The sequence below is a fragment of the Eubalaena glacialis genome, chromosome 3 (genome assembly GCF_028564815.1).
Source record: "Eubalaena glacialis isolate mEubGla1 chromosome 3, mEubGla1.1.hap2.+ XY, whole genome shotgun sequence".
Classification (NCBI taxonomy): Eukaryota; Metazoa; Chordata; class Mammalia; order Artiodactyla; family Balaenidae; genus Eubalaena; species Eubalaena glacialis.
This window is the reverse complement of record NC_083718.1, coordinates 162,140,696-162,167,650: the sequence shown is the minus strand read 5'-3', so window position 1 is coordinate 162,167,650 and position 26,955 is coordinate 162,140,696. Positions and strand designations below refer to the sequence as shown.

The 26,955-nt window shown below is 47.3% G+C and overlaps 3 protein-coding genes across 9 annotated transcripts in view; 1 reads left to right on the top strand and 2 right to left on the bottom strand.

Moving 5' to 3' along the window:
* RIMS3 (regulating synaptic membrane exocytosis 3) overlaps nt 1-4,364 on the bottom strand; it is a 35,452-nt gene extending 31,088 nt beyond the window's left edge. For all 4 annotated transcript variants that reach the window (XM_061184420.1, XM_061184418.1, XM_061184419.1 and 1 more), the window contains exon 1: nt 4,103-4,364. The gene's annotated coding sequence lies outside the window, so the exon portion shown is untranslated. The remainder of the gene's footprint in view (nt 1-4,102) is intronic.
* Nucleotides 607-26,955, bottom strand: LOC133087211 (transcription initiation factor TFIID subunit 4-like). The gene is made up of 8 exons (XM_061184017.1): nt 26,950-26,955; nt 26,328-26,387; nt 25,734-25,968; nt 23,516-23,573; nt 6,806-6,982; nt 4,103-4,514; nt 1,986-2,065; nt 607-805 (listed from the first exon to the last, which is right to left on the bottom strand). The coding sequence occupies exons 1-8, from the start codon at nt 26,953-26,955 to the stop codon at nt 607-609; spliced, it is 1,227 nt and encodes a 408-aa protein (XP_061040000.1).
* NFYC (nuclear transcription factor Y subunit gamma) overlaps nt 25,461-26,955 on the top strand; it is a 66,055-nt gene continuing 64,560 nt past the window's right edge. For all 4 annotated transcript variants that reach the window (XM_061184413.1, XM_061184410.1, XM_061184416.1 and 1 more), the window contains exon 1: nt 25,461-25,676. The gene's annotated coding sequence lies outside the window, so the exon portion shown is untranslated. The remainder of the gene's footprint in view (nt 25,677-26,955) is intronic.

Sequence of the window (26,955 nt, the reverse complement as noted above, 5' to 3'; positions counted from 1 at the left end):
ATAATAATCGTACCTACCTCATAGGGCTGTTTGAAGATGAATATGTCAAGTGCTTAGCAGAGAACCTAGCACACAGTAAGCACTAAATAAATGTTACTATTATTAACATCCCACCCACCTTGGGACAGTTAGTCATGCCCTCCATCTTACACCTCCTCCATTTGGGGACTAATTTGCAGATCTGTGTCGCTCCCTGCCTCTTCCTATTCCAACCCAATTTGTGGGGCCATATAATATGCAGGGCCCAGGGCTAAATGAAAAAGCAGTATCCGTTGTTCAAAATTATTAAGAATTTCAAGATGGCGACAGTCAAACATTAAACTAAGCGTGGGGTCCCTCTAAGCACAGGTTGCCCTGTGCAACCACAGACTGGTGAATCTCGCCCTGCCTCCACCCCCAGTCAGCCCTAGACCTGGGCCTGGCCCAAAGCTGGTGTCAACCCCCCTGCAAGAGAGTTAAAATGCCAACTGACATTGCAATAGGGTTTTGTGATTTCCATCTGGAATTTCATTTTATCCTTCCCATGGACAGATAACACCAACCCCCTTTTATAGTAGAGGATACTGAAGTTCAGAGACAGGTGTGCCTTGCCAGAGGTTACCCACCTCAGAACCGCAGAGCTGGGATGTGAATATAGGCCTGGCTGGTGCCAAAACCCTGCCTCTTGCCCTCTGGCTCCCCAGAGAGGTCGGGAGAACCTGGGCCCAAGAGACAAACTTCATCAACAAGACCCAGAGAGAGGGAGCTGGAGGGACTGGGACTGGCCTCCTCCCTCCTGGGGTGAGTCACGTAAACAACCTGCTCCCTGGGCACAGGGAAGGGGGGATGAGAGGGCAAAAGGTCACTCCTGAGAAGGATCTGCCTGGGGGCCACAGACCCCAGCCCATGCTCTCTGGAAGTCAGCCCCTGCTTCTTCTGCTTCAAATCCTTTAGAGGCTGCCATCGGCTTCAGGATAATTCCCAAGTCTAAAGCCTCCTGCTAGATAGACCAGAGGGTCTGGCCTGGCTGTGCTGACTCCTGCCCCCTCTCTTCCCTCTCTCCCCGACTGCTGCCCTCGCCACCATACCAGGCCTGTTGCCGCCATCACCAAGGCCTTAGCACACCCGGTTCCCTCCTTCTCTGCCTCCTCAACTCCTTGTCACGCTACCGTCGCTGCATCTCTCCTTTCGACACGTGTCACATGCTCTGGGCGTCTCCCAGCTAGAATGCCCGCTCCATGGAGGCAGGAGCTGCCTGACACACAGTGCTTAGTGCATCAGGTGTCTGAGCACATCGTCCTGCAACAGAGGCAGGAGGGCCTTGCACTCTTTCTCCCCTTCTCTCCACTCCTCCTCAACCCTCCTTTTCTTGTCCAGGCATCTTGAACTCAAGGTGCGAGGAGCCCAAACTTGCAAAGGGAAGAGAATCATCACACAGCCTGCACCCTCCACCTGCCAGTCCTGGGCTGGGTGCTGTACATCCAGTTACGACATTTAATCTGCCAAGCACCTTCCAGATGGGGGTGGGGCAGTATGGGTGTAAATTACTCCTATTTTTCCAGAGGTGTCTGCGACCTGAAGTGTAACAGAGTCTGGAGGTGGAGGATGCGGGACTTGAACCCAGGTCTCTCTGGTGCCCAAGAACCTGAAGTCCTCTCTGCCGCTGTGACTCACTGTTCCCAGGCAGCTCACCTCCAACCAGAGAGCAATTGTTTCTAACCCGTGGCCTCCGTTCACACACAGCCCAGGCAGCACAGCTCCTTTGTTGGGTCAGCAAAACACCAGTGCAGGAAACAGCTCTACTGTCAGTGAGAGGCCAACGTAGAAGTCATCCCTCCACTGGGTCAACAAAATGCCAGTGGGGGAGAAACAGTTCCCAGGTCAGACAAACACTAGTGGCGGAGACACCCCCATGGTCAGCAAAATGCCAGTACAGGAGGCATACCCTGCAACCCCAAGTCAGCAGAAGGCCAGTGTGACAGACACTTCCCTACAGCTCCCTCTACGTGTCATGGGCGTGCACAGAGTCCTCCAAGGTGATGCTCCCGGGGTGGGGTAGGGGAGGCAATGGGGCTGGGCTGCCACCCTGGGGAGAAGGCTGCAGCCTGGGAGTGGGGCAGACCTGGGTGAGAGTTGTCACATGGCACTAATGAAATCAACCACCAGCCTGCCCCCTCCTCCCCAGGGACCCTCCAGGCTCCAGCTGATGCAATGCCCAGGCTGGATAATTGTTTTCTTCCCTCCTTAAAGGGCCAGCTGCTGTTGCAGCTGCAGACATCACCCAGACCCCTGACAGACCCCACAGAGCTTATCACCTGGTTAGGAACAGGGTGAGCCCAGAAAGTAGCAGCTCAGCCCTGGGCTCAGCAGAGTAAAATCCAATTATGTCCAGAGACCAGATGTGTCTGTGAGCAAGGAGGGAGGGAGAGAGAAGAGTTCAGGCCTGGCCCGCTGAGACCGTATGCCCCGAGGGATGGGACCTTGGTCCCTGCTGGATCCTCAGCCCCAGGCTCCTGCCTGCCCATCCGTAAGGTCCTTGGCACAGGGGTTGCTCAGGAGTTCAGCAGTTACCTACTGAGCTCTCCTGAGTGCCAGCCTCTGTGCTAAGCAGCTCAAATCCACCATTTCATTTACTCCTCTCAGCTGACATAGAAGGTGGGTCTGTTCTACGAAGGAGGCTCAGAAAGGGGAAGTGATTTCCTCAATAGTGCATAGCCAGAAAGTGGCAGAGCCTGGGTTTGAAGCCAAGTTTGCCTGACTCTGGGCTTCATACCTGCAGAAGGTTGGGTAGGTATCAAACCCCATGGCTGGAGGTCCCTAAGCCAAGCAGCTGGCACAGAGGGCGGGGAAGGGGTCTGTGGGCCCTAAACAAGCTCTGAAGGGCACGAAGCTTGGACTGAGCACAGGTTTCACAGACCCCTTCCCCCACCCCCTCACCTCCACCAGAGAATGCCCCATTAGGCTGCCCACATGCCCCCAGGGACAGTTGGCAGCTGCCTGATTACAGACTAATTGGTGGCTGGCAGGAACTGTGGGGCTGGCTAGTTAACCCCTTGGTGACCAGGCCTAGCCCAAAAAGGCCCTCTCTTCACCACTTCAGGCCCCAAACTCAAGGAGCCCAGACAGAAGAAGTCATCATAGGCAGAAGACAGGACCAAAGAGGCAGCAGCCTTCTTCTCTACATCCAGACAACACCCCTGGGGCTGGGGCTAGACACTGATATTATATTCACCCAGGCTCCCCACCCACGAAGGGCCACATCCAAACAGTCCCCAGGTGGCAGTGCAGCCAGCGCCCCTGTTCTCTGGCCTTGGTATGGCATTGCCCACCCCATCCAGGACCACAAGAGCTATGGGCCTTCCCTGGGTTTCCAGGACCAGTGTACTGGGAAGAAACCCACTCCTCAGGGATGGGTTATCCAGAAAAGGTGACGCGGACATGGGTCCAGGCAGCCTGGGGGCCAGCAGGTGAAAACACCCTCCCCTTGCATGAGAGGGTGCCCAAGTTGCCCACCAAGGGTCTTGCCAAACCTCCTGAACCCTGGATTTCCCACCGTTGATTGACCAACTACCTTTCCCAGCTTCCCAGAAGCCCCCTCTCCCCACCCTAGGGCTGGAGTGGGCATCACCCCTTTTCTTTCATAGGGTGGGGGGGTAGGGGTCCTCTGGGCACCACAATGGTGTCTCACTGGGAGGAGAGAGTGGCCAGCTTCTCAACCAGGGCACAGGCAGGAGAGAGAAAGGGAGGCTGCCTTCCAGCTCCCTTTCCAGGAGAGATTTTAAGCACTTTCCAAAAATGCCATGGGAGACAATGCTGTTGAAGACCAGGGCCCCAGGTGCTCTGAGCATCAGCAAAGAACTCAAGACTCTGGGGCCTTCTACTCCATTTTCCGGGCTTCCCCAAACACCTCATGTTCCCTTCTCATACCTTAGCCCCCCAGAGTCATCACACACACTGTGCTCCGCACCCGGGCCCCCGCAACCCCCGCCCCAGACCCTGCACACTTAAGATCCCTACGTGGCGCCTCACGACCAGAGACCCCCTCCCCCGCCCCGTGGTCCCCCAGACCTCCGCAACCCCCTCCCCACGTCCACTCCCAGGCGACCAAGGCCTACTGACTTACCCGGAGGTGGGGCCGGGGTCCAGACAGGGAGGGGTCTCCGCTGGCCGAGGCGACTCCGCAAGGCGGGGCAGGTGCTCCGGGACCCCGCCCCGCGGACCCGGCGGAAGGCGCGGCCCGGTCCCAGGCGCGCTGCGGCCTCCGAGGGGCAGGGGCGCGGGGCGGGGAGGGGCGGCGAGAGAGGCTCACGGGGGCATCGCCCGCAACCGGGCCGGGCAGCTCTGCTCCGCCCGCCTGCGCTGCCTGCTCCGCAACCGCCACGGTTCTCAGCCACCGCCGGGTGCAAAGCCCAAGCCCCGGCTGGCGGGAGGCGAAGAGGGAGGCGGGGCCTGCTGGGGGCGGGGTCTCGGTCGGGGGAGGGGCCATTGGAAGGGGCGGGGCCGGTGGGGGCAGGGCCTGTGGTGATGGGCGGGGCCTAAGGGAATCTGGAGAGTCTGGGTTTGCCTGGTTGGGGGCGACCTACGCTAATAAGGCCTCGAAGGGGCGGGGTGGAGAGGATGCCCGAAGCCTCTCCAGGTCTCCAGAACGCTCCTGCTCATGCTTGCCCCCCCTCCACCTCTACATCTATCTGTTCTTTCTCATCTTCCTTCGCTCTGGGAGACCCCCCCAGGACCTCACTGGCACCTCGGTACCCCTGTCACACCCTGGACCAGATCCAGGAATGTCCAGGATGGTGAGAGAAGGGGGAAATGACCTACAAACATCAAATCCAGTTTACAGATGGAAAACCTGAAGCCCAGAGAGGAGAAAAGACTTGCCCAAGTGCCTGCTATGAAGAAAAAGACTTTACGGTGTCCCTTTCAGACAGAGGGTAGGGGAGTAGAGAGTGTCTTGCCCTAAGACCCATGTTAACCTCCCTCCCCTCACCGCCCCTCTTCTCCTAGAACAGTGGTTTTCAACTTGGGGTGATTCACCGCCCCCCACCCGGGCCCAACATTTGAGAGTGTCTGGAGACATCTTAGGTTTTCACAACTGGGGGTTGCTACTGGCATCTAGTGAGAAGAGATGAACGGTGCTGCTAGACATCCCTCAATGCACAGGACACCCCCAAATGTCGCTAATGCCAAGGCTGAGAAGCCCTGCTCTACGATCTAGCATCTGCCTAAATGGAGTTTCCGAGTGGGCTCCCTGAGCACTGGGACTTGAGAAGGATGCTGTATAAAGTCTCTCCTAGAGTTATGCCTGCCCCCATCTTTCTGTGCTTAACCTTGCTCAGCTGGTCAATTCCACTTTGGGGCTCCAGTGTTCTTAATTCACTCATTTACAGAGCGCACAATATTATTACTATTTGCCTTCCTAATTGTTTGCTGAAGGCAGGCAAAACAAGTAGTCTCCCTGCTGAGGGCATAGATTAAAATGTGAATGGGGAGTGGAAAGGTGTCGGGAAAAAGGAAAATAATTGAGATTATTTAATAAAAGCGACCCTCCTGGGGATAACTAGCTATACCTTCTACATACCCCTCACCCTATCTCATCCCTCCTCACCTGGTCTGTGAGAAGGGTAAACTGCGACCCAACAATGTAGTGAGCCTGAAGCTGGGTCCCAACAGCTGACCAGTGGTGGAGCTGGAACTCACAATTTTATTCACTTATTAACTAAACTTTTGTTATCATCTAAACTACATCAGGCCTACAACTAAGGCCTGTGATGTAGAACGGTTGCTCTGGAGCAGCAAGGAGGATTAGATTTGGGGAGGGGGGACAAGATGGGGGGCAGGGAAGTAGCTGGAATGATGGTGGAGGTGAAGGATGAGGAGAGCAGAGCCTGTGAAGATTTGGAAGAGAAGGGAGGAATCAAGATTTCTCTGTGCTCCTCCCATGCACCCCATCACAGAGACATGTAAACCAGTGGCTGCCTTGGGAATCAGGTTCCGCTTGCACATCTGATGAAAATTTGGACTTTCCCTCTGGAGAAATGTGCAGACGACGCTTCACATATAATTTCAGGGGTTCCAAAGCTCCATAACAGCTTCCAGACGGATTGGTCAGGGGGTTAGGGGTAGGGGTAGAGGTTGATTCTTTTACACACACACACACACACACACACACATATATATATATATATATATATATATATTTTTTTTTTTTTTTGGCTGCATCTCATGGCTTGTGGGATCTTACTTCCCCAAACACGGTTTGAACCCAGGCCTGGCAGTGAAAGTGCTGAGTCCTAATCACTGGACCACCAGGGAATTCCTGCACCTTACCTGATATTAAAACGTATTATAAAGCCAATGTATTTAAAGCAGTATGGTATTGAGGCAGACCTAGAGGAATCAGTGAAACAAAATGGAGTACAGAAATGGACAACCACGCAAGGGAATTCCGTGTAGGATAAAGATAGCACTTCAGGTAAATGAGGGGAAATATAGGACTTTCAACAAATGGGTGGAATATCGGGCAAGTTATTTGGGAAAATAAGAGAAAGCTGTGTCCTTACCCTACACGGGAATAAATTCCAGGTGGAGCTCATATTTAAATTATAACACCATAATGTACAAGAAGAAAACATTGAGGAATGTTTTCACAATCTGGGGGAATGGAAAAGACTTTCTAAGCATGATGAAACCTGGACGCCAAAGGGAAATCATAAATTTGACTATAAAAACTACAAAACTATAAAAACTTCTACAGAGGAGTGATCATACTCAAGTTTGAAAGACTTGAATGACAAACTGGAAGGGATACATCCCAGTTGCCCTCTACTTTTGCTTCCTCTGGCCCGCCAGCCCCTCCCCCAAGCCGCGAAGGGCATGAGCGGAAGGGACGGCCGTGGCTGTGACAGTCAAGGCCAAGTACATCGCAGAGGCTCCTCCCACGACACCCTGGCCAGCGCCCACCTGTTCAGGGGCCGGGAAGCCCCGGAAATCCCAGCCGGGCCATCTGGGTCCACAGCAGGTGCTTTAGCAAAACGGAGCCAGAGTCCGCGCCGAGGCTGCTCACCACTTCGCTCCTGTGGCCATACTGGGAACTGCAATCCTCGGTTCAGTTCATGCAGCTTCCCTGAGTTAAGGCGGGAATATTTTTCTTAATATAAATAAGAGTTAAATTTTTGAGGAAGCTAACAATGTTCCAGGCATTGTGCTAAACACATAAAATAGAATATTTCCTTTGACCCTTAAAACAACTCATCCAGGTGGGTCCACCGTATTATCATTTGACAGATGAGGAAACAGGATTTGACAGAAGTAACTTGCCCAGTCTCTAAGTGGTGGCGTAGGGATTCAAGGTCCGACTCCTCGCCCCACTTTTAATGCAAGAAAGCCAGGTTCTTGGCGAATTCAATAAAACAAAGTTTTTTGAAGTTAACCTTGATCAGGCCTCATCCCAGGTGCTGGCAATTCAGAATTGAGAAAAACAGCCATTAGGAGAGACAGGCAGAGAAATATTTCTGATTCAGTGAATCCCGGAAACAGCAGAGAACATGTTAATCCTGGTAGGGGTTGGGGCGGAGGGCAGGGATCCCAGAGATGCTGTGGAGTTTGAGGGAGGGGGAAGGAGTGGGGTAGAACTTACAAGCCCACTGCAAGAAGGAAGAGTGAAGCTTTGGGGAGGAGCAGTGGTTTATGTGCCCTGAGTCTGGGGTAGCTGGAGATGAGGCTGGACAAGCACACAGGACCAAGCTAGAGTTTGGGTTCAGAGGAGTTAGGGCACAAAGATTTTGAGAACTTTTCCATGTTTCTGTTGACTTGGTCTAGGGACCACCTGCTCTGCCAACCCAGCCTGCCTCGTTCCTCGCAGATGCTCCCCACCTGGGGTCAAGGTACCAGTTGCCTAACCCAGAAACCTGGGAGTCACTCTTAACTCTTCCATTATCCTCACCTCCATCCAGTTAATTATCAGGGCCTGCCCAATCTACCTCTTAAATACTCCCCAGGTTCACTGTCTGCTCTCCATCCCTGTGGCCGCTCCCCTCCCTCCAGATGGCCTTCCTCACTCCTGAATCCAGCTGCTGGCAGTGACTAGGTCTCACCACCTCCAAACTTTCACATAAGAGAAATCCTTATAAAGCAAATCTGACCACATTCCCTCTCCTACTGAAAAACCTTTCACTTTTATATATAGAATGGATTAACAACAAGGTCCTACTATATAGCATACGGAGCTGTATTCAGTATCCTGTAACTATTACTATTATTGTTATTATAATTAACACTTATGGAAAATTTATGTCCTAGGACCTGTTCTAAGGACTTTATACATAGTAACTCAGTTAATCCCCATAGCAGGAAGCATGGGTGATGTTCTTCACCAGATCAGGGGAGCCCAGAGGAGGACCAGGTGGAGGAGATGCTGGACATGTTCAGACTCAGGTACGGTGGGGCATCCGGATGAGGGGCTGCAGAAGGAGCTGATTAGGTCTGGAGTTCAGAGGAGAAATTGTGGCTGGAGACATAAGATTGAGATTGTTGGGACTTCCCTGGTGGCGCAGTGGTTAGGAATCTGTTCGAGCCCTGGTCTGGGAAGATCCCACAGGCCGCGGAGCAACTAAGCCCGTGCACCACAACTACTGAGCCTGTGCTCTAGAGCCCGCGTGCCACAACTACTGAGCCCGCACGCCTAGAGCCTGTGCTCCACAACAAGAGAAGCCACCGCAATGAGAAGCCCGCACACCACAACGAAGATTAGCCCCCCCTCGCCGCAAACAGAGAAAGCCCGCGTGCAGCAACGAAGACCAAACTCAGCCAAAAATAAATTAAAATAAATAAGTAAATTTATTTTAAAAAAAAGAAAGAAATTGTTGGCAAATACATGAAAATGGGACAACAATCAACCCGTCTGGAAAAGGTAGGAGGAAGGAGATAGCTAGATGCTTTTTAAGGTTTCTCCTGGTAGAAGAACATGTGTAGGATTCCAAGTGTTGAGGTTGGTAGGACCCCAGAGACAAAGAGAAAAAATCCACGTGGCCTGAAAAACTCGACAGATGCTCCTTGGAGGCTGTCTGTTATTCTTTCATCTGACTTTCTTTTACTGAGCAGCTACTATGAGCCACATGCTCTGCTGGAGATGGAAGGGTCAGAAGATCCAACCCCTGTCCTCAGGGACTCCACAGCCTGACAGGCAAAGGACAATTCCAAAATAGGAACCCAAGTGCCCTAAGGCAAGCCTGGGAGACCTAGGGATGCGTCCTGGAGGACGTGCCATCCAAGACAAGAGCGGACGGTCAGCAGAAGAAAGCTGTGTGGGGAATCTGGGCAGAGAGGATTGTTCATGTGGTTATTTTAAAGATTCTCATTCCTCTTGGATTTTCCACTTTGGACTCTACTCATGTGCCCTGAGAGTCCATTGCAGGTGCTGGGAACCAGACAATAGTACTTGCATCTCTTAGGCTGTGTTGAATTTGCCTTCCTCTCCTGGTTCCTTCTCTTCAAAACTCTTCCTGCCTCAACTCTACCCTCCCTGTCAGGGCTTGGATGAGGGTGGGGCAAGAGAGGCACCTAGGGCACAAATTTAGGGAGGCACTCACTCTCAGGGGCATGCAACAGCTCCTAGCCCTGCACCCTGCTCACACCGGTACTGTTCCCACATGTGGCTCCTTCTGTTTACAGTTACCCTCCACCCACCCCTATCCTGCTCCAAGGCTCAGCTCAGCTATCACCTCCTCCTGGATGGCTGCTGCTCTCCCCAGGCATCCCTGCTTCCTCCCTAGGCCAAGGTGGTCCTCTGTGCTCCAACAGCATGGTGAAGGCTGCACAGCACAGTGCTTGCCAGAGCAGGCTTTGGCATCAGAGCCCTGCTGTGCTGTTTATTATCTGTGAACTGCTCTCTGAGCCTGTTTTCACATGTGTCACACGTGGTGCCAACTCCACAGGGGAGCTGTAAATATTAAATGAGAAAAATGTATGTAAAGTGATCAGCAGTGATTGGTACAGGGTACTCGGTAAGTGGTAGCTATTAGGACTTTGTTTATACTTCTAAAGCACTCATACACTTAAAGATGTAATCTAGTTATTTTCCTGCCTCTGTCTTCACTATATCATAAGTTCCTTGGGGCAGGGAGGAGAAGGAGAGGAAGGAGGAGGAAGAAGACCTTCACGGATGACATTTAACAGGCTTGTCTGCTACACAACTCAAGGAAAGAAATGACAAATCCTCTGGGGAAAGTTCTGGGCAGGAAATCTGGAGCTTTGGGCTCCAGTCACGTGGTCCCAGGGATGGCACCGTGCCTGCCAGACTCACATCCACTTTGAAGAAAAGCTCCCCAGACCACAAACACAGTTGGGGCCGTGCTTTAGACTACTTGGCCCCTCCAGCTTCTAGACGTAGCAGATGGGGGCCAGCACAGAGCCAAGGGTTGCCGTCTCATATATTAGCTGGTGACCTTTAACTAATGGCCCAGCACAACAATCCGAGACAGGGCAATTAGAGGCTCTCTTGAACCAAGGAACAGAAAGAAATGGTCAGGCGGCAGAGGGAGGTGAGGTAGGGAGGTCAGGGACAAGCGCGCCTGAGCCAATGAAGCCACATGCCAGCGAGCGGAGATAAGAAGGAGCAGGGACCAGGAGTGAGCAGCAGCCTGGCAGGAGGGAGGGAGGGAGGGAGGGAGGGAGGAGGAGGGAGGAGGAGGGAGGAGCCGTGCAGTGCAGAGACGGGGAGGGTGTGAGCCAAGGGAGCATGAACGGAGCAGTGAGTCCTAGAGCTGCCTCGTTCCTGCTGGAGTGTCAGTGTCAGTCCTTACGAGAAACTCCTTTACATGTGCGTTGGAGGAGTTGGTTTCTGTTCCTTGCAGCCCGATGAGCCCGACTACTTGTTACCTTGGCAAGTCTTTGCCCCTCACTGGGCCTCGGTTGGACTAGACCATCTCTAAGGTCCTCCCCAGATCAATGTTCTCTTTGAACACGACATAGGATGGTTTTTAGACTGTGGGCAACTGAGTTCAGTATTAGTTACAGCATGCCCATGACATCCTGGGTCCCCAGATAGCTTGGTGGCTGGTTAACGAGCCTGGAGGAGGATCCAGCACACACCGGCTTTGAACCTCAACCTCCCTCTTCCATTGCATCCTTTGTTGGATCACAAAGGAACTGAGGAACCAGGCCTGGTGTTTCTCCAGCATCTTTTGGCTGTTGAATACCCTTCCTGCCCCCTGAACACTTTCCTGGACCCATGTCAGCATTTCAGAGGATTCCAGTGCCAGGTCTGCTCCAAAGAAAGTGCCACTCCAGGAAGAATTTGAACAAAGAAAGTTTCCTTTTTTGGTGTTAAGATTTCTTGTCTTCCAGCTGTTTGGCTCTCAGCCTGTGCCCTGCCTTCATCCCTCTAAGCTAACAACTATGTTGATAATAACACTTTCTTGTTTTTGTACGGGGCTTTGTACTTTTCAGGACATTTTCATGCTTGCTGTCTTATTTGATACTCACAGAAACCCAGGGAGGATGGGCAAGAAGGAGGGGTAGATGGTAACACCTACCATTTTTCCCATCCCATTCATCCCCTTAAAATGATTTATTTTAAAAGAATTTAGAAAAATTATCCCTCTGCTCTTTTTCAAACAGATGGAAATGTTGAGATTGAGCTTGATTAAGTGATCTGCCCAAGATCACAGAGCAAGTTAATGGCTGACTGGATCTAGGTTTCCAATCATGGATCATACTTAAGTGGGACTGACTTAATACCATCGTGCAAGACGCTACTGGCCGTGGCAAGGGGCCTCTGAGAGAAGTGGTGTTTTTGGCATGGCTGCCCCTTTGAGGCCTCCAGGAGTTATCCACAGTCTTACCTCTCCAGGCCCTCAAGAGACTTGACTACCCCCCAGTGGCCTGGGTAGCAACAGGAGCTCACAGAAGTGAGCCAGGTTAGACATAAGGATTCAGTAACAGTTCCTCTGGTATCAGCCAGGATAAATGTCATTAAAAGAGTCAGTTTTCTTGTTTTGATTGCAGAGCACTTGGGGGGAGGTAAGACAGGAAACGTTGAGAACCACAGGTCTATCCCTCCGTCAGCTCCTCTGAAAAAGAGGATGCAGAGGTCATAGTCCCGGCCCCTCCTCCCTCCCTAAACTCTACTCTGCAGCAAGGGCACCCTATCCCAGCTTGTCCATTTTGGGCCCCCTTGCCAACTGTGCTCCTTGCTGTATTCCCACCCCATCATTCCACAGCCCATCCCTTTCGGTCACAACGTGGAGTCAAGTTATCTTGGGAGGCAGGCAGTTAAGTTCTCCATCACACAGTTCTAATAGTTAGGGAAAGATGAGGAAGCAAAAGGAGTAGGAGGCTTTCTCTGTGCTTTCTCCAGGGTCTCCCTTGCTCCTGTCCCAATGCCCCAGCAGAGAGCTTAATGTTCTGCTCTGTGGCATCACCCAGCTCAACACCTGCAAACAGCACACCTGGGAAATTAATCATGGCGGTCAGCTAATGGCCAGGGCAGTACCATGTCAGTCAGGGTGAAGACAAGAAAACAGAAAACGTGCTTAGAATTTCAAACAGAGGTAATTTATTTCAGAGAACTGGTTGGCTTGAGGAAGCAAAAGGGTAAGGTGAGGAAGACTAGAGATTAGCAGCTGCAGGAAGCTTCTACCACCCCTAGACCTGGAGGATCAAATGGAAGGGTGTTTACTAGATCCAGAAGTGCACTTGCTGCTGATGCTACTGGAATATTGCTTTTGAAATGATGCTGCTGGCAGAACTGCCAGAGGTCACTGGAGCCTAGAGCTATCCCTCCAGTACCACTGACACTTTTGGAAATGCTGAAGGTCTCTGAGCCCATAACCACCAGCTGCTGCCAGAGTCTCTAGCGGATGCAGAGAGAAAATGGCTTTGCCTCTCCTCCAGCCATCCCATCTCCAGCCAAACAATTTCCCACCTGTACTTCCCATTGGCTGAATCTGACAGGAAGCCAGCTAGCAAGGGGAGTCTGGGAAGTGTACTTTTCAGGGCCTTTCAGGGCCTGGCACTCTTCAGTACAAAGCAGAGCATGGAAAGGCTAGATTAGAGCTCAGAGCAAACAGGCAAATGACCAGCACAAATGTTATTGAAACTTACAACTAATTTTGGCACCTCAAAGGCCATGTGTATTGGACATTAGTTGATTACCTCATTTCTCCATTTCCCCCTTTGCAACAGCCCCTGATTTCCTTTCTAGGATCCATGTGTTTCCAGGAAGCTGACTCCATCAGGGAAGAGGAGGGGTGAGCTGGTCAATCTCACTGGCCAGAATGATTGGTTCAGGGTGGCAGTATGAACTCAGCCTGTCCAATCATAGTGAATCTCAGGATTTTCTTCTTAGGAGGAAAGAGTAGCCCGAAGACTAGGAGACTAATGTTGAGGCACATATGGATTGCACATGCTGTAGCCACTGCTTAGGAAGCTCTGGCATACTTCATCAGGCTCATGTCCCTTAGGGTGCCTACTATTGGTCACAAAGCAAGACCAATTTACAAACATCATAGAAGAGAAAGTTCTAGGTATCAGCCACTCTTCTCATGGTCTCATCCTGGAACAGTGGCTTTAAAATATGTTTTACTGTACCCTCAATAAGAAATAAACTTTACAGTATACATGTAGCTGGATATATAACTGAAACAGAAGTTTCACAGTAGTTTTCACAGTATTTACCCTTGCTGTGTGTAATTAGTTCAAATTTTCAATTCTATTCCATTTTTTAAAATAAAGTTGGTTGCAAACTTCTAAGTGATTTCATGGTCTACTAATAAGCTAGGACCTGCAATTTGAAAAACACTGTCCTAGACCATGCCATCATCAATTGCTGCAAAATTTAACTTTTTTTTTTTTAGATTTAACATTTTATTCACTTCCTAATCACTATTTCTGAATTTTCTATAATGATTTTTTCCATTTTTTAAGGTTATAAACCTTTCTCTCCAGACAAGCTCATTATTTTTTCCAAATCAAGGGTAAACACGACAGACCAAGTGGCTGGTTCAAGTTATATGGACAATTTACTAATTTAAAGGTTCTACAAAAGAATGGAAAATCTCCTCGGAACGGAGGTGATACAGTAATGACCAGACTTCTCTAAACTTCTAGAACAGTCCTCTTTAGGTTTAAAAAGTAATGCTGATAGAAAACAAATAACTACTTTTAAAGGTATTAATTCTTTAAAATGTTTAACTTTCTTTACACCAAAATACAGAATGTATTTCTTTTTTTTTTTTCACACACACTGTATTTTATTTTTACAAGAGATAAATAGACTGACACCAAGCATTGTACATGGATGACCACAACAAAAGCAACAATGATTGCAATTACCAAACATGAAACACACTCATACTATGTCATAATATTGACATTCAGTCCAGTAATCCTCCACTGTAACAGCTCCTTTACTTTGCAGTGAAAATTGATTTGTATATTCTTTGCCTCTGAGTCCTTGTGGGATTTTTTCTTTTTTTAAATTCAAACAGAAAGTCACAAAAATTATACTCATCCTCATCAGTTCACTCAGTCCCATGTAATTAATTTTTTTTTTCATCTTGATCTTTTGTTAGCACTTTTATGAGCTCATCAGTTTTTCATTAGAGTTCTGAAAATGCTTATTCATTCAGTTCAGCAGTACAGTCAGGTACCAGAAACCTGTACTTGTCAGAGTCTTTTCCATGAATTTCCTGAAGATGAAACCCTTTTATAGGAACATATTTACAAAAGCATCAGAGTACACCCAGAACTGTCTGTAAATGACAAAAGACTTAAAAATGACCACGGTTAAAGATTTGATGAAAGTTCATAATAATGCAGTTGACAAGAAAATTAGTTATTTCTGAGATATACATTTTAAAGTAATAACTAGGATTATGACTTATAACATTATACCAGAACATAGAAGATTTTTAGAAATTTCATGTAATGTCTGAAACATTTATATTAACATATTTCCATACAAATAACCCAATGAAAGTGTAGTATTAGTTGTTTTGTTTGTTTGTTTATACTGCAGGTTCTTATTAGTCATCAATTTTATACACATCAGTGTATACATGTCAATCCCAATCGCCCAATTCAGCACACCACCATCCCCACCCCACTGCTGTTTTCCCCCCTTGGTGTCCATATGTCTGTTCTCTACATCTGTGTCTCAACTTCTGCCCTGCAAACCGGCTCATCTGTACCATTTTTCTAGGTTCCACATACATGCGTTAATATACGATATTTGTTTTTCTTTCTGACTTACTTCACTCTGTATGACAGTCTCTAGATCCATCCACGTCTCAACAAATGACTCAATTTCGTTCCTTTTTATGGCTGAGTAATATTCCATTGTATATATGTACCACATCTTCTTTATCCATTCGTCTGTTGATGGGCATTTAGGTTGCTTCCATGACCTGGCTATTGTAAATAGTGCTGCAATGAACATTCGGGTGCATGTGTCTTTTTGAATTACGGTTTTCTCTGGGTATATGCCCAGTAGTGGGATTGCTGGGTCATATGGTAATTCTATTTTTAGTTTTTTAAGGAACCTCCATATTGTTCTCCATAGTGGCTGTATCAATTTACATTTCCACCAACAGTGCAAGAGAGTTCCCTTTTCTCCACACCCTCTCCAGCATTTGTTGTTTGTAGATTTTCTGATGATGCCCATTCTAACTGGTGTGAGGTGATACCTCATTGTAGTTTTGATTTGCATTTCTCTAATAATTAGTGATGTTGAGCATCTTTTCATGTGCTTCGTGGCCGTCTGTATGTCTTCTTTGGAGAAATGTCTATTTAGGTCTTCTGCCCATTTTTGGATTGGGGTGTTTGTTTCTTTAATATTGAGCTGAATGAGCTGTTTATATATTTTGGAGATTAATCCTTTGTCCGTTGATTCGTTTGCAAATATTTTCTCCCATTCTGAGGGTTGTCTTTTCGTCTTGTTTATGGTTTCCTTTGCTGTGCAAAAGCTTTTAAGTTTCATTAGGTCCCATTTGTTTATTTTTGTTTTTATTTCCTTTACTCTAGGAGGTGGATCAAAAAAGATCTTGCTGTGATTTATGTCAAAGAGTGTTCTTCCTATGTTTTCCTCTAAGAGTTTTATAGTGTCCGGTCTTACATTTAGGTCTCTAATCCATTTTGAGTTTATTTTTGTGTATAGTGTTAGGGAGTGTTCTAATTTCATTCTTTTACATGTAGCTGTCCAGTTTTCCCAGCACCACTTATTGAAGAGACTGTCTTTTCTCCATTGTATATCTTTGCCTCCTTTGTCATAGATTAGTTGACCATAGGTGCGTGGGTTTATCTCTGGGCTCTCTAACTTGTTCCATTGATCTATGTTTCTGTTTTTGTGCCAGTACCATATTGTCTTGATTACTGTAGCTTTGTAGTATAGTCTGAAGTCAGGGAGTCTGATTCCTCCAGCTCCGTTTTTTTCCCTCAAGACTGCTTTGGCTATTCGGGGTCTTTTGTGTCTCCATACAAATTTTAAGATGATTTGTTCTAGCTCCGTAAAAAATGCCATTGGTAATTTGATAGGGATTGCATTGAATCTGTAGATTGCTTTGGGTAGTATAGCCATTTTCACAATGTTGATTCTTCCAATCCAAGAACATGGTATATCTCTCCATCTGTTGGTATCATCTTTAATTTCTTTCATCAGTGTCTTATAGTTTTCTGCATACAGGTCTTTTGTCTCCCTAGGTAGGTTTATTCCTAGGTATTTTATTCTTTTTGTTGCAATGGTAAATGGGAGTGTTTCCATAATTTCTCTTTCAGATTTTTCATCATTAGTGTATAGGAATGCAAGAGATTTCTGTGCATTAAAAATTTAACTTTTGATTTTAAGCTTCTTAACCTTTATGAACTTTCCTGCTTCTGTATCCATATTCTCTGTCTTCCTTTGCTCTGAAGAAAAGTCTCAGGGTCCCAGCTCCTATCAGAGGTCAAGCTCTACCCAATCTGTGCCAAGGACCCCAAAAACTTACCTCTGCAGATCTTTTCTCTCTTTTGCACTGTCAATTTCTGCCTGTCTACTGGAATACCTAGTTTACAAAATTGCTCTAGAGTTTTCCTTCTTAAAACTAAAACAAACCAACAAATAAAAAGCTCCCCTTGACCCCATTTCAACTCCTATTTCCTTAAGTCGAAGGAGAGTATATATGGTTGAATGGGACAGGAAACAGAAGGGTGGCCTAGAGATGAACTCAGTAGAAGGGGTGAGGACCTTGCCAAGAAGGCAAGAAGTGGGCATTCAAGGGAGAAGAAGGCATCATGATTTGTGTAAATGTATAGAAATCAGAAGTGAATTTCGACCCCAGAACTGCCTTCCTTAAACTCCTCTTTTGGCAATCCTCCTGCCTCCCAAATCTTTGCTGCTGGAGCCTAGACTCTGGAATCATGGAAGCTCAGGTTCAACTCCAGCCCTGAGGTTTCTGAACTGGCTAACTTTGGATAAATTACATCTCTTCTTTAAGTTTCCTCATCTGTAAAATCAGTCTAATAAAATCTATCTCGTTGAGTGGGCTAAGGATTAAATGAGATCAACATAGGTTAGCTCTTATTATTATCAAGGCTTTCCCCAATCATTATGCAAAAGCTTTCTCCCCCACTAATAATCATTACCCTTGTGACCACTCGTTGAGCAATCCCTCTGTGCCAGGCAATATGCTGGGGACCTTACAAACAGGGTTTCCAAGCCAGGAAGGATACCCTGGCACCTTCTCACTGCAGAGTTTTCTCCTTCTGATAACTTAACATTTTTAGAGTGTCTACCATGCAGCAGGGAGTGGACTGGCTTACTTGCATTCATTCATTCTACAGATGTTAATTTAACACCTACTATGGTGTCTGGAACTTACTAGATGATGGGGATACCAAGAAGAACATGGCCCTGAACCCTGAAGGGCTCACAATCTAGTCACACAGTAAGTGCTATGTAATGAGGGTATTTTATGAGGTGTTCTTTTCTTCTAGCTTCCTGGTCTAGGCAACCCCATCTTTGGCTTCAGACCCCATCGCTGACTGTTTGACTCTGTTTTTCTGGCTTGACCTTGGAGCCCTACCTTCAGGACATGCCTTTGGGTTTTTAGCTCCCCATGTGGCCATCAGGATTAAGAGAAAATTTTTGTGTTCCCTGTCTCTCCGTGCCTGGGATCCCCCTCCAGAGGAAAGATACTTAACAGATGTCCAAAAGACAGGTAAATTGTTGGTCTCGCTCTTACCCCAACACACTTTGAACACTTCTCTGTCTTAATTCACTCAGTCTCCTAATTGCTAAATCCAACTGACTTTTTGTCCCTTTGCAGAATCTTTTGCCCCTTTCTCTCTTTTTGGTATCCTATGTTGTTTACTGTTCTTTACATCTTTTAACTCTACAGCTCAGAGGGGTCAAGTAATCTGTTCAATTTATAAGAAGTAGAGTTGAGACTTGAACCTAGGATGGATTGACTCCAAAGCAGATGCAATAGCCAATACTCCATGCTGTCTTCCCAAGCAGATCAACAGTGTGGTCTGTACTGTCCAATATGTAGTCATTAACTACATACAGTTATTCAATTTTAAATTAAAATAAAATGAGGAAAAAAATTCAGTTGCTCAGTTGTATTAGCTGTCTTCAAGTGCTAAATAACCATATGTGGCTGGTGATTACTATATTTAACAGCACAGATATAAAACATCTCCATTATTGCAGAAAGTTCTATTGGATAGTGTTGGTTTAGATAAAGTGTAGGATAGCATTGGATTAGATAGTGTTCTGTCCTCAGACCCCTTCTCTTTACCCTTTCCCCCCTTATTTATTCTCAGAGAGTGGGCAGCCATTGGTTGGTCTGCCCAAATCTCTGCTCCCACTTTTCTATCCCTACGCGCTACCACACCTTCATTCACAGGCTTACAGTGGCTACAGCCATGTGTATACATGATCCTGTACCTCATAATGATGTTGATTGGTTCAGGGGCAAACTTCTGGCTAAAGTTAGTCCAAGGAAGAGCTCTCTCTCCCAGGAATTTGAAATTGAGCCCCATAATCTAGTCACCTGACTGATCTCTTTAATGTAGGTGACCTGGGATCTAGGGATGACCACATTTTCTTTGATTTGGATTGGGAAAATTGGTCTTTAGGGAGGTAAAGAAATGACAAAAACAGTTACACATATTGGAGAGAGTTGGATCTCAGAGCCCAAAGGATGTCTGGGCACTGTGTCCTTCTCTTTCTCTGAGCTCTGCCTTCCTCTGTGATGCCTTCATGCTCAGGCAGGCTCTGTCCATAAAGCAGAAATGATAGCCACCCACAGATCTTTATGGCTCAAGACCTACAGAAGAAAAGTCCTGTCTCCCTATATTTCACATCTTTAGGAAGGCCTTGCTTAGCTTAGTTTGGGTCATGTGCCCATCTGTTCAGAAACTGTGATCTGTCTAAGCAAGTGTTCCTAGAAAACAAAGCCTGAAGAAGGGGTTAAGTGCTAAAGCTTTATATGGGATGCACAATCCTAGGGCAGTGAGGATAAGGGGATAGGGGAAGCAGGAAAAGATGGCAAGCAATGCAAGGAAATGTTTGCTGCTATTTCTTTACAATGAGCTGTGAAGAGACACATCTAGTCTCTGGACAGGTCTACCCACTTGGCCATGCAGAATGCCTATAGACGGGTTGTATAGAGAAACTATACCTTGAAACAGTCCATCAGAGGAAGGAAGGGAGAGTGTATTGTTCCCCCATTAATCATAGTTGGCCCCATGGGCAGCTAAATCTCCTGTACTTCTAGGTTGCTTCACTGACCCCTTCAGCAGCTGCTTAGGAAGCCAGATCTCATGCTCTGTGAGGTGGTGTGTCCTCAGGGTCTGGAAATTGCAGGAGAAGCCAGAGAATCCATGTTTGCAACTAGTTGGCCTCAGGAAGTGGAACTGTGAGGCCTCACTCAGAGTTGGTCAGCCACGTCTGTGGTTGAGGCGGACCAAGCAGCTGATGGTCTGGGAGCCAAATGATGCAGAGAGACTCTGAGGAGGCACTGGGCCAAGATGTGGGGATCATTATGATTGGTCAGACTGGGTCATAGGCTTACCCCTATGGCTGATGGGGTGTAGAGGAGATACTACGATCTCATCCTCCCTCCCCTCATGTCAGTTCAGATCCTCAGAAAACAGACACCTAGACAGAGTTAAATGCAAGACATTTATCATGGAAAACACCTGTGAGGGAAAATGGGGGCAAGACCTAAAAGAGACCGGGAGAGGACCATCTGACAGTGAGACAGGTCTGACCCTAAGTGAAGAAGAAAGAAGGCAGGAGTTCTAGGTGGAAGCACCTTAGACTGCCGTGCAGCTCCAAGGAAAGGTTGTGAGGTCACTGAGGAGTCCTTGAGCCAAAGCAGTCCATCAGAAGAGTGTCACTTACCCCAGGAAGAAGCCTGTCCAAAACTCCCTGCTGTGCTCAGTCATCGGCCAGGAGTAGCTTATGGGAAGTGAGGCCTGGGGGTGAAGAGCAATGGATTTCAGAGCTCAGCAGCTGGGCTGCAAGTAGAGTGCCATTACCATTGGAAAGGGCAAGGGTGTTGAGCAGGCAAGACAACAAGTGTCCATCCTAGAGCTTACAGTGTCCCACTCGCCATGCTCTGGAGAAGTCCAGAAGTCTGCATCTGGAGACTACCATCCTCCCATGTGGGAAACCTGGGGGTCATACTACACACCTTCATTTCTCTTGATCCCCACCCCTACAGCAGCTGATCAACAGTCCAGTCCTTCCAATCCTACGTTGGTAGTATCACTGCTGCATTTGTATCTTCTTCCCTCCATTCTCACTGCTACATATGTGCTCAGGCTCTTGTTACATCTTGTCTGATATGTTGTGGAAGTCTCTAACTGGTCATTCTGCAACCCTATTCCATCCTGTTATCTCTGCCAGATAGTCTTTAAACACAGTTTTGACCATGTCACTCCCTCTGTAAAAACTTCTATCACTGGGAATGTAAAACGGTACAGCTGCTGTGGAAAACAGTACAGTGGCTCCTCAAAAACTTAAACATAGAATTCCCATATGATCCAGCAATTTCACTTTGGGGTACGTATCCCAAAGAATTGAAAGCAGGAACTCAAACAGATATTTGTACACCAATGTTCATAGCAGCATTATTCACAATAGTCAAAAGATGGAAACAACCCAAATGTCCATTGATGGATGAATGTATAAGCAAAATGTGCTATATATGCACAATGGAATACTATATTCAGCCATAAATACAAATGAAAGTTTGGTACGTGCTATGACATGGATGAACCTTGAACACATTATGCTAAGTGAAATATGCCAGATACAAAAGGACAAATATTGTATAATTCCACTTATATGATATACTTAGAATAGTCAAATTCAAAGGGAGAAAGTAGAACAGTGGTTCCTAGGAGCTGGGGGAGGGGAGGATGGGGAGTTATTGTTTAATGGGCACAGCGTTTCAGTATGGGATGATGAAAATATTCTAGAGACAAACAGTGGTGATGGTTGCACAACGATGTGAAAGTACTTAATGCCTATGAACTGTACTCTTAGAAGTGATTAAAATGGTAAAACAAAATAAAAACAAAAAAAACTTCCACCACTAACTCTCCTTAGCAGAAAATAAAACCCAAGAGCCTTAATCTGACCACAATGTATTTTTCCAGATGATTCTTCTTCCTTATCCTCTTATTCTATATTTCCTCCATCAATCCCCTGCTTCCTATATTTGCTCTAGTGGCCACCTACACATGGCATGCTCTTCCCCTAATTCTACTCATTTTTTAAATGTCACATCCTCACAAATCTTTCCTGAACTCTTCCCACTATTTCATACTAAATGGAAGAAATCTCTCCCTTTTTGAACTCCCACAGCACGTGAATTATATCTTTCTTTAGCACTTACCGCTCTTCTTTGAGATCAAAGAAGGCACACAATGAGATAGAGGGGTGTAGTTTAAGGTAGTCCAGCTGGTTGTCTAGACAGGTCCCTCTACAGTTCTAAAACTTTAAGGAATTTACCATCATCCCAGAACTGGTCCTCAGCCTTGCAAACTCAGAAACCTGATTTTAATAGTAAGCACAGGGCTTCCCTGGTGGCGCAGTGGTTGAGAATCTGCCTGCCAATGCAGGGGACACGGGTTCGAGCCCTGGTCTGGGAGGATCCCACATGCCGCGGAGCAACTAGGCCCGTGAGCCACAATTGCTGAGCCTGTGTGTCTGGAGCCTGTGCTCCGCAACAAGAGAGGCCGCGATAGTGAGAGGCCCGCGCACCGTGATGAAGAGTGGCCCCCGCTTGCCGCAACTAGAGAAAGCCCTCGCACAGAAACGAAGACCCAACACAGCCATAAATAAATAATTAAAATATATAATAAAAAAATAGTAAGCACAGAATGGAACCATCTCCCAAGGGGGCTCTTGTATTCTCTAAGTTCACAAAAACTGATAGTTACATAAACCAGAATCCAATAGATTAATTTACAATGAAAAATGCAATTACCAAAAGAACTTGGATCCTCTAAGTGACAGATCGCTAAATTCTGTCCCTACAGGCAATACATTTGCTGGGTGAGCATAGAATCACACCAGGAAAGCACATTGATCTTAAGAAGCATTTCTTAGCTGAGGCAGCCTGAGATATTCTCACCCACTATAGGGATGACATGGACAAGGAAATGTTAATGCCCAGGTCGGCCTGACTGAGACAGGGCTCAGAGGGACAATGCTAATGCTTGCCTCTGTGACTGCATTGTTTTGAGTTGTCATGGCTGATTAAGCCCTTTGGTTCACAGAATCTCTCTCCAAATAGGACACAGAATGATTGGTTGACAAGATTGATTAGGCTTCTGTTTATTAAATTACAATCACATCTGCCTTGAGATTCCTTTCATATGAACTGGATCAGAGTCTGGTTTATTTATTTATTTTTAAAAATTTATTTATTTATTTATTTCTTTATGGCTGTGTTGGGTCTTCGTTTCTGTGCGAGGGCTTTCTCTAGTTGTGGCAAGCGGGGGCCACTCTTCATCGCGGTGCGCGGGCCTCTCGCTATCGCGGCCTCTCTTGCTGCGGAGCACAGGCTCCAGACGCGCAGGCTCAGTAATTGCGGCTCACGGGCCGAGCTGCTCCGCAGCATGTGGGATCTTCCCAGACCAGGGCTCGAACCCGTGTCACCTGCATTGGCAGGCAGATTCTCAACCACTGCGCCACCAGGGAAGCCCTGGTTTATTTTTTGATCATGCTTGTAGCTAAGCTCTTGGCTTACCCCTGCAGATAGCTAATTTCAGAACTGTATTTGCTAGTTTAGGCCAGCTAAGTTATGTTGCAGTAACAAACAACTAAAACAATCTCGGTGGCTTATAGCAAAGGTTTATTTCTTACTCACATTACATGTCTTGTGTGTCAGCTGTGGCTCTGCACATCTTCATTCTGGGACCAAAGCTAGAAAACCAGCTCTATTTGGAACATGATCCTCTCAGGGCTGAGGAAAAATATGGTGGAATCATGAGATGGCCCATACATTTCTGCTCAGAACTGGATCAAGCTATTTCTACTCACATTTCACTGACCAAAACAAAGCCTAGCTTGATGGCATTAGCGTGAGAAGTATAACCTCCTAGGGACAGGCCAGATGGGGAGGGTTTTAGAAAAGGAAGGGCAGAGAATATTGATAACCACAGTCTACAGCAAGGACTAATATTCAGCCTGTATGTACTAGTGTGACTGTTACCAGTTATAATACCGACTATTAAAATACTGAAATACTTTGGTACTAGCTGGTAAATAGCTGCTGTTCCAACTCTCCTGACAACTCCCCTCCCCTGGGACCTATTTAAAAACTAGCAACTGAAGGGTTAACACCTAGCACAGAGGGATATCTCTTGGACCCTTCCTGGAATTCACATCTCATAGATCAGTGCTTAAGCAGTACCGGTTGTTAAATATGTTTACTATCACCATTAGCTAATTTCTTCTACTATGTAAATTTTTATTAGTTTAATTCTGAGGGCAACCGGATTTCCACGCTCCCGGAGGGAAACTGACTGCAGCCCCTATATACTGTCAATACTTAATTATAATAATGATAACTAATAGTACTAATTTGTGCTGCTTCCTGCACATTTTTCTTCTCTTTCGCAAGCATAGTATATGTAGTAATTGCTCAATAAATATTTGTAGAAAGACTTATCTAGCTTTTTCCCATTAGCTAAGCTTATCTATCTCAACATACTATTTCTTGAGTCTGTTTTTAATTTTTTACGCCATTTCTCAGGTCTGAAAAATCATTATCACTAATTTCTTTATAACACTTTTGCAATTTACAAAGCACTCTCCCTTATACGATTTAATTCAATCTCCCCAACACTCCCAGGAGGTAGGAATTAGATCTTTTTACAGATGACGAAATCGAGACTCAGTGAAGTCAGGTGTCTTATAACTAGTTAGGTTTTGTTCATTCATTCATCAAATATTCATTGAATGCCTGAAGTGAGATTTATTAAAGTTGGAGGTGAAAACAATTTTCCTGAGTTCAAGTCAAGGGTTTATTCCACTATTCTCAACTACTTCATCACCAGGGTCATAAACTCAAAGGAAGAAAATAATAATAGTGTATTGATTTTATTGTTGAGGACCCCTGCAACACAAGTCTCAGGAAGGCCGTAAGGTCATTTGTAAAATTCAAGGTAACCACCAGCAGGAGCAGTCTCACTTCTCTTTGTGCCTGCAACCTAATGCAAACTGTCTCACTGTAGATAATTCTACTCAATACATATTTGATGCATTTATCTACAGGTTTGGGGGCTATTTAAACTGAGTTTCAACACTTACTAGCTGCGGAGCCTTGATCAATTTAACCTTTTTTGCGCTTCAGTTTTATCACCAGTGAAATAAAAATAATGCTGATGCCTTCGACCAAGTAGTTGTGGAGATTAAAGCAGTGAAGTATGAAAAAGATATGTTCACTGCAGTTTAGTTTCCAATTGTTTTTGAAGAAGTTTTAAACTCTGCATTCAAGTGAGAAAATCAATGTCCATGTCGACGTAAGGTTACAAGTGACCACTATTGGGAAGTGCTGCTCTTTATTTTGGAGTATATCATTTTACAGTTTTGGTGTTATATCCCTTCTTTTACGGTACTGGTAGCGATCATTAAAGGCGCACTTAATTTGGCATTCCCATGTCGCCCTCCAGCCCCCAGCTCTGCTTCCTCCCAAATTAAAAAAAAAAACTCACAAAAACTTTATTCCCCTAAAATTCAAAAGCGTGCGCACGACAGCAGAGGTCCACAAAGATAGAACGCTCTACGCAGATCACTACTAAACGCCTCCGGATCCCCCAAAGGGGGCGGGGTCAGAAGGTTCTCGCCTCTCATTCCGCCTCACCAAGTCATCGCCCCTTCTCAATTCTCGCGAGACTTCAAGCAACTAAGCTTCTGCGCATTAAAGACGCTGGGAGTCGAAGCGCCGAGGGGAAGGGGGAGGGGGAGGTAAGGGGGAGGGGGGGAAACGGTGCAAACGGCGTGGCCGCCATCTTGTTTCTACCCCCGCTTCGCGCGCGCTCCGTTCTCCGTGACGCACGCTTCCCCCTCCCCTCCGCCGTGCCCAGGTCTCTGCATTGCCCGACTACGCAGGAGCGTGGGGGCGGCTTCTGCTCTTCCTTGGACTTCTAAGCAGAGGCGTGTGAGTGTGCAGGAGCATCCGCGGGAGGAAGGGGGAGAGGTGAGTGGCGGCGGCGGGGGGATGGGCGGCGCTTCCCGCCTTCGGCGGAGACCTCACTTCCCTCGCGCGGCTGCTGCTGTAGTTCGGTGCGGCCTGCCCGCCGCCATGTTGTGTTCTCGCCGTGCCCGCCGCTGTCGCCGCCGCTGCGCTCTTGGGGTCCGTACGCCTTGTCGGCCCGGCCCGCGGGCTTTCTCCCATTGGCGGAAGGCGACGGCGGGGGGGGCTCGCTCGTGATTGGTCGGTGGCGGGGAGGCCGAGGACCTGGCACGTTATTGGTCGCGCTGGCTCTGGCCTAGGGGGTGATGAAGGAATCGGAGGCTGTAGGGATGCGCGCGTCTGGGGCTCTTTGGCTGCAGGGTGATGAACCCCTACGGCGCAGGCGTGGGGTGGAGGTTGGGGGCGAGCCTGGAGGCCTTAAGGGGGAAGAGTGGGAGATGGTCTGGCCAGTACTTCGCGGGTAGCCTGTGCATGGCCGGGAGTGGGAGGCACTCCAGATTCCAGAGGTACCCTCCATGGAACGTGCATGGCCCGGGATAGGGGCGTGCAAACGCCAAGGGTGCCAGGTTTGGAAACACTGAAACCCGAGTTACAGGTTGAGAGGATCTTCGAGATCCAGGGGTGCTAGACTTGGAGTGTAACACAGGGAATGACCCTGATGTCCACGGGTGCCAGGTCTGAGGGCATGGTATAGGAGGAGAGGGCATCAGGGCCCTAGAGACATACCCGACGAACAATAGGATCAGATCAGGAATTTTGCTAGGGAGTCCCAGTTTCGAAACACTGAGGTTTTGGTGGAGCCCTGGAGTCCGTAGTTACCAGACCTGGGCAGTGGTGTGAGGAGCAAATAAACAGTCCCAGACCGAGAGAGGGTTTCTACTGGATGGGTGTGCATGGTCTTAATAACTGAATGCCGAGCCTAGGAGGCACAGCATTAAGTAGTGACAGATCTATAGGAGTGAAAAAGTAGAAGCATTTTTGGAATTTTACCATTTGGGGATTATATTAAGAGAGTAGTTATAGATTATCGGGTCTCAGGACCATGCTGCTCGTTTTGAGATGTTCTACATGAAGTTTTACTGTTCTAGGAAAGATACAGTTCAGGGCTGAGTTTCCAAGTTTCCAAAGCTGCTCTTCTTAGTAAATATCAGATACTTGGCAGTTATTTGTTTGAAAGGATATTGTTAGGTTCCTCTTTAGTGGAAGAGCGCTTGACAGAGATCCTGGATCTTGGCTCATTTATTTCTTTTTATATATGACTAAAAAATGCACCCACCTTCAT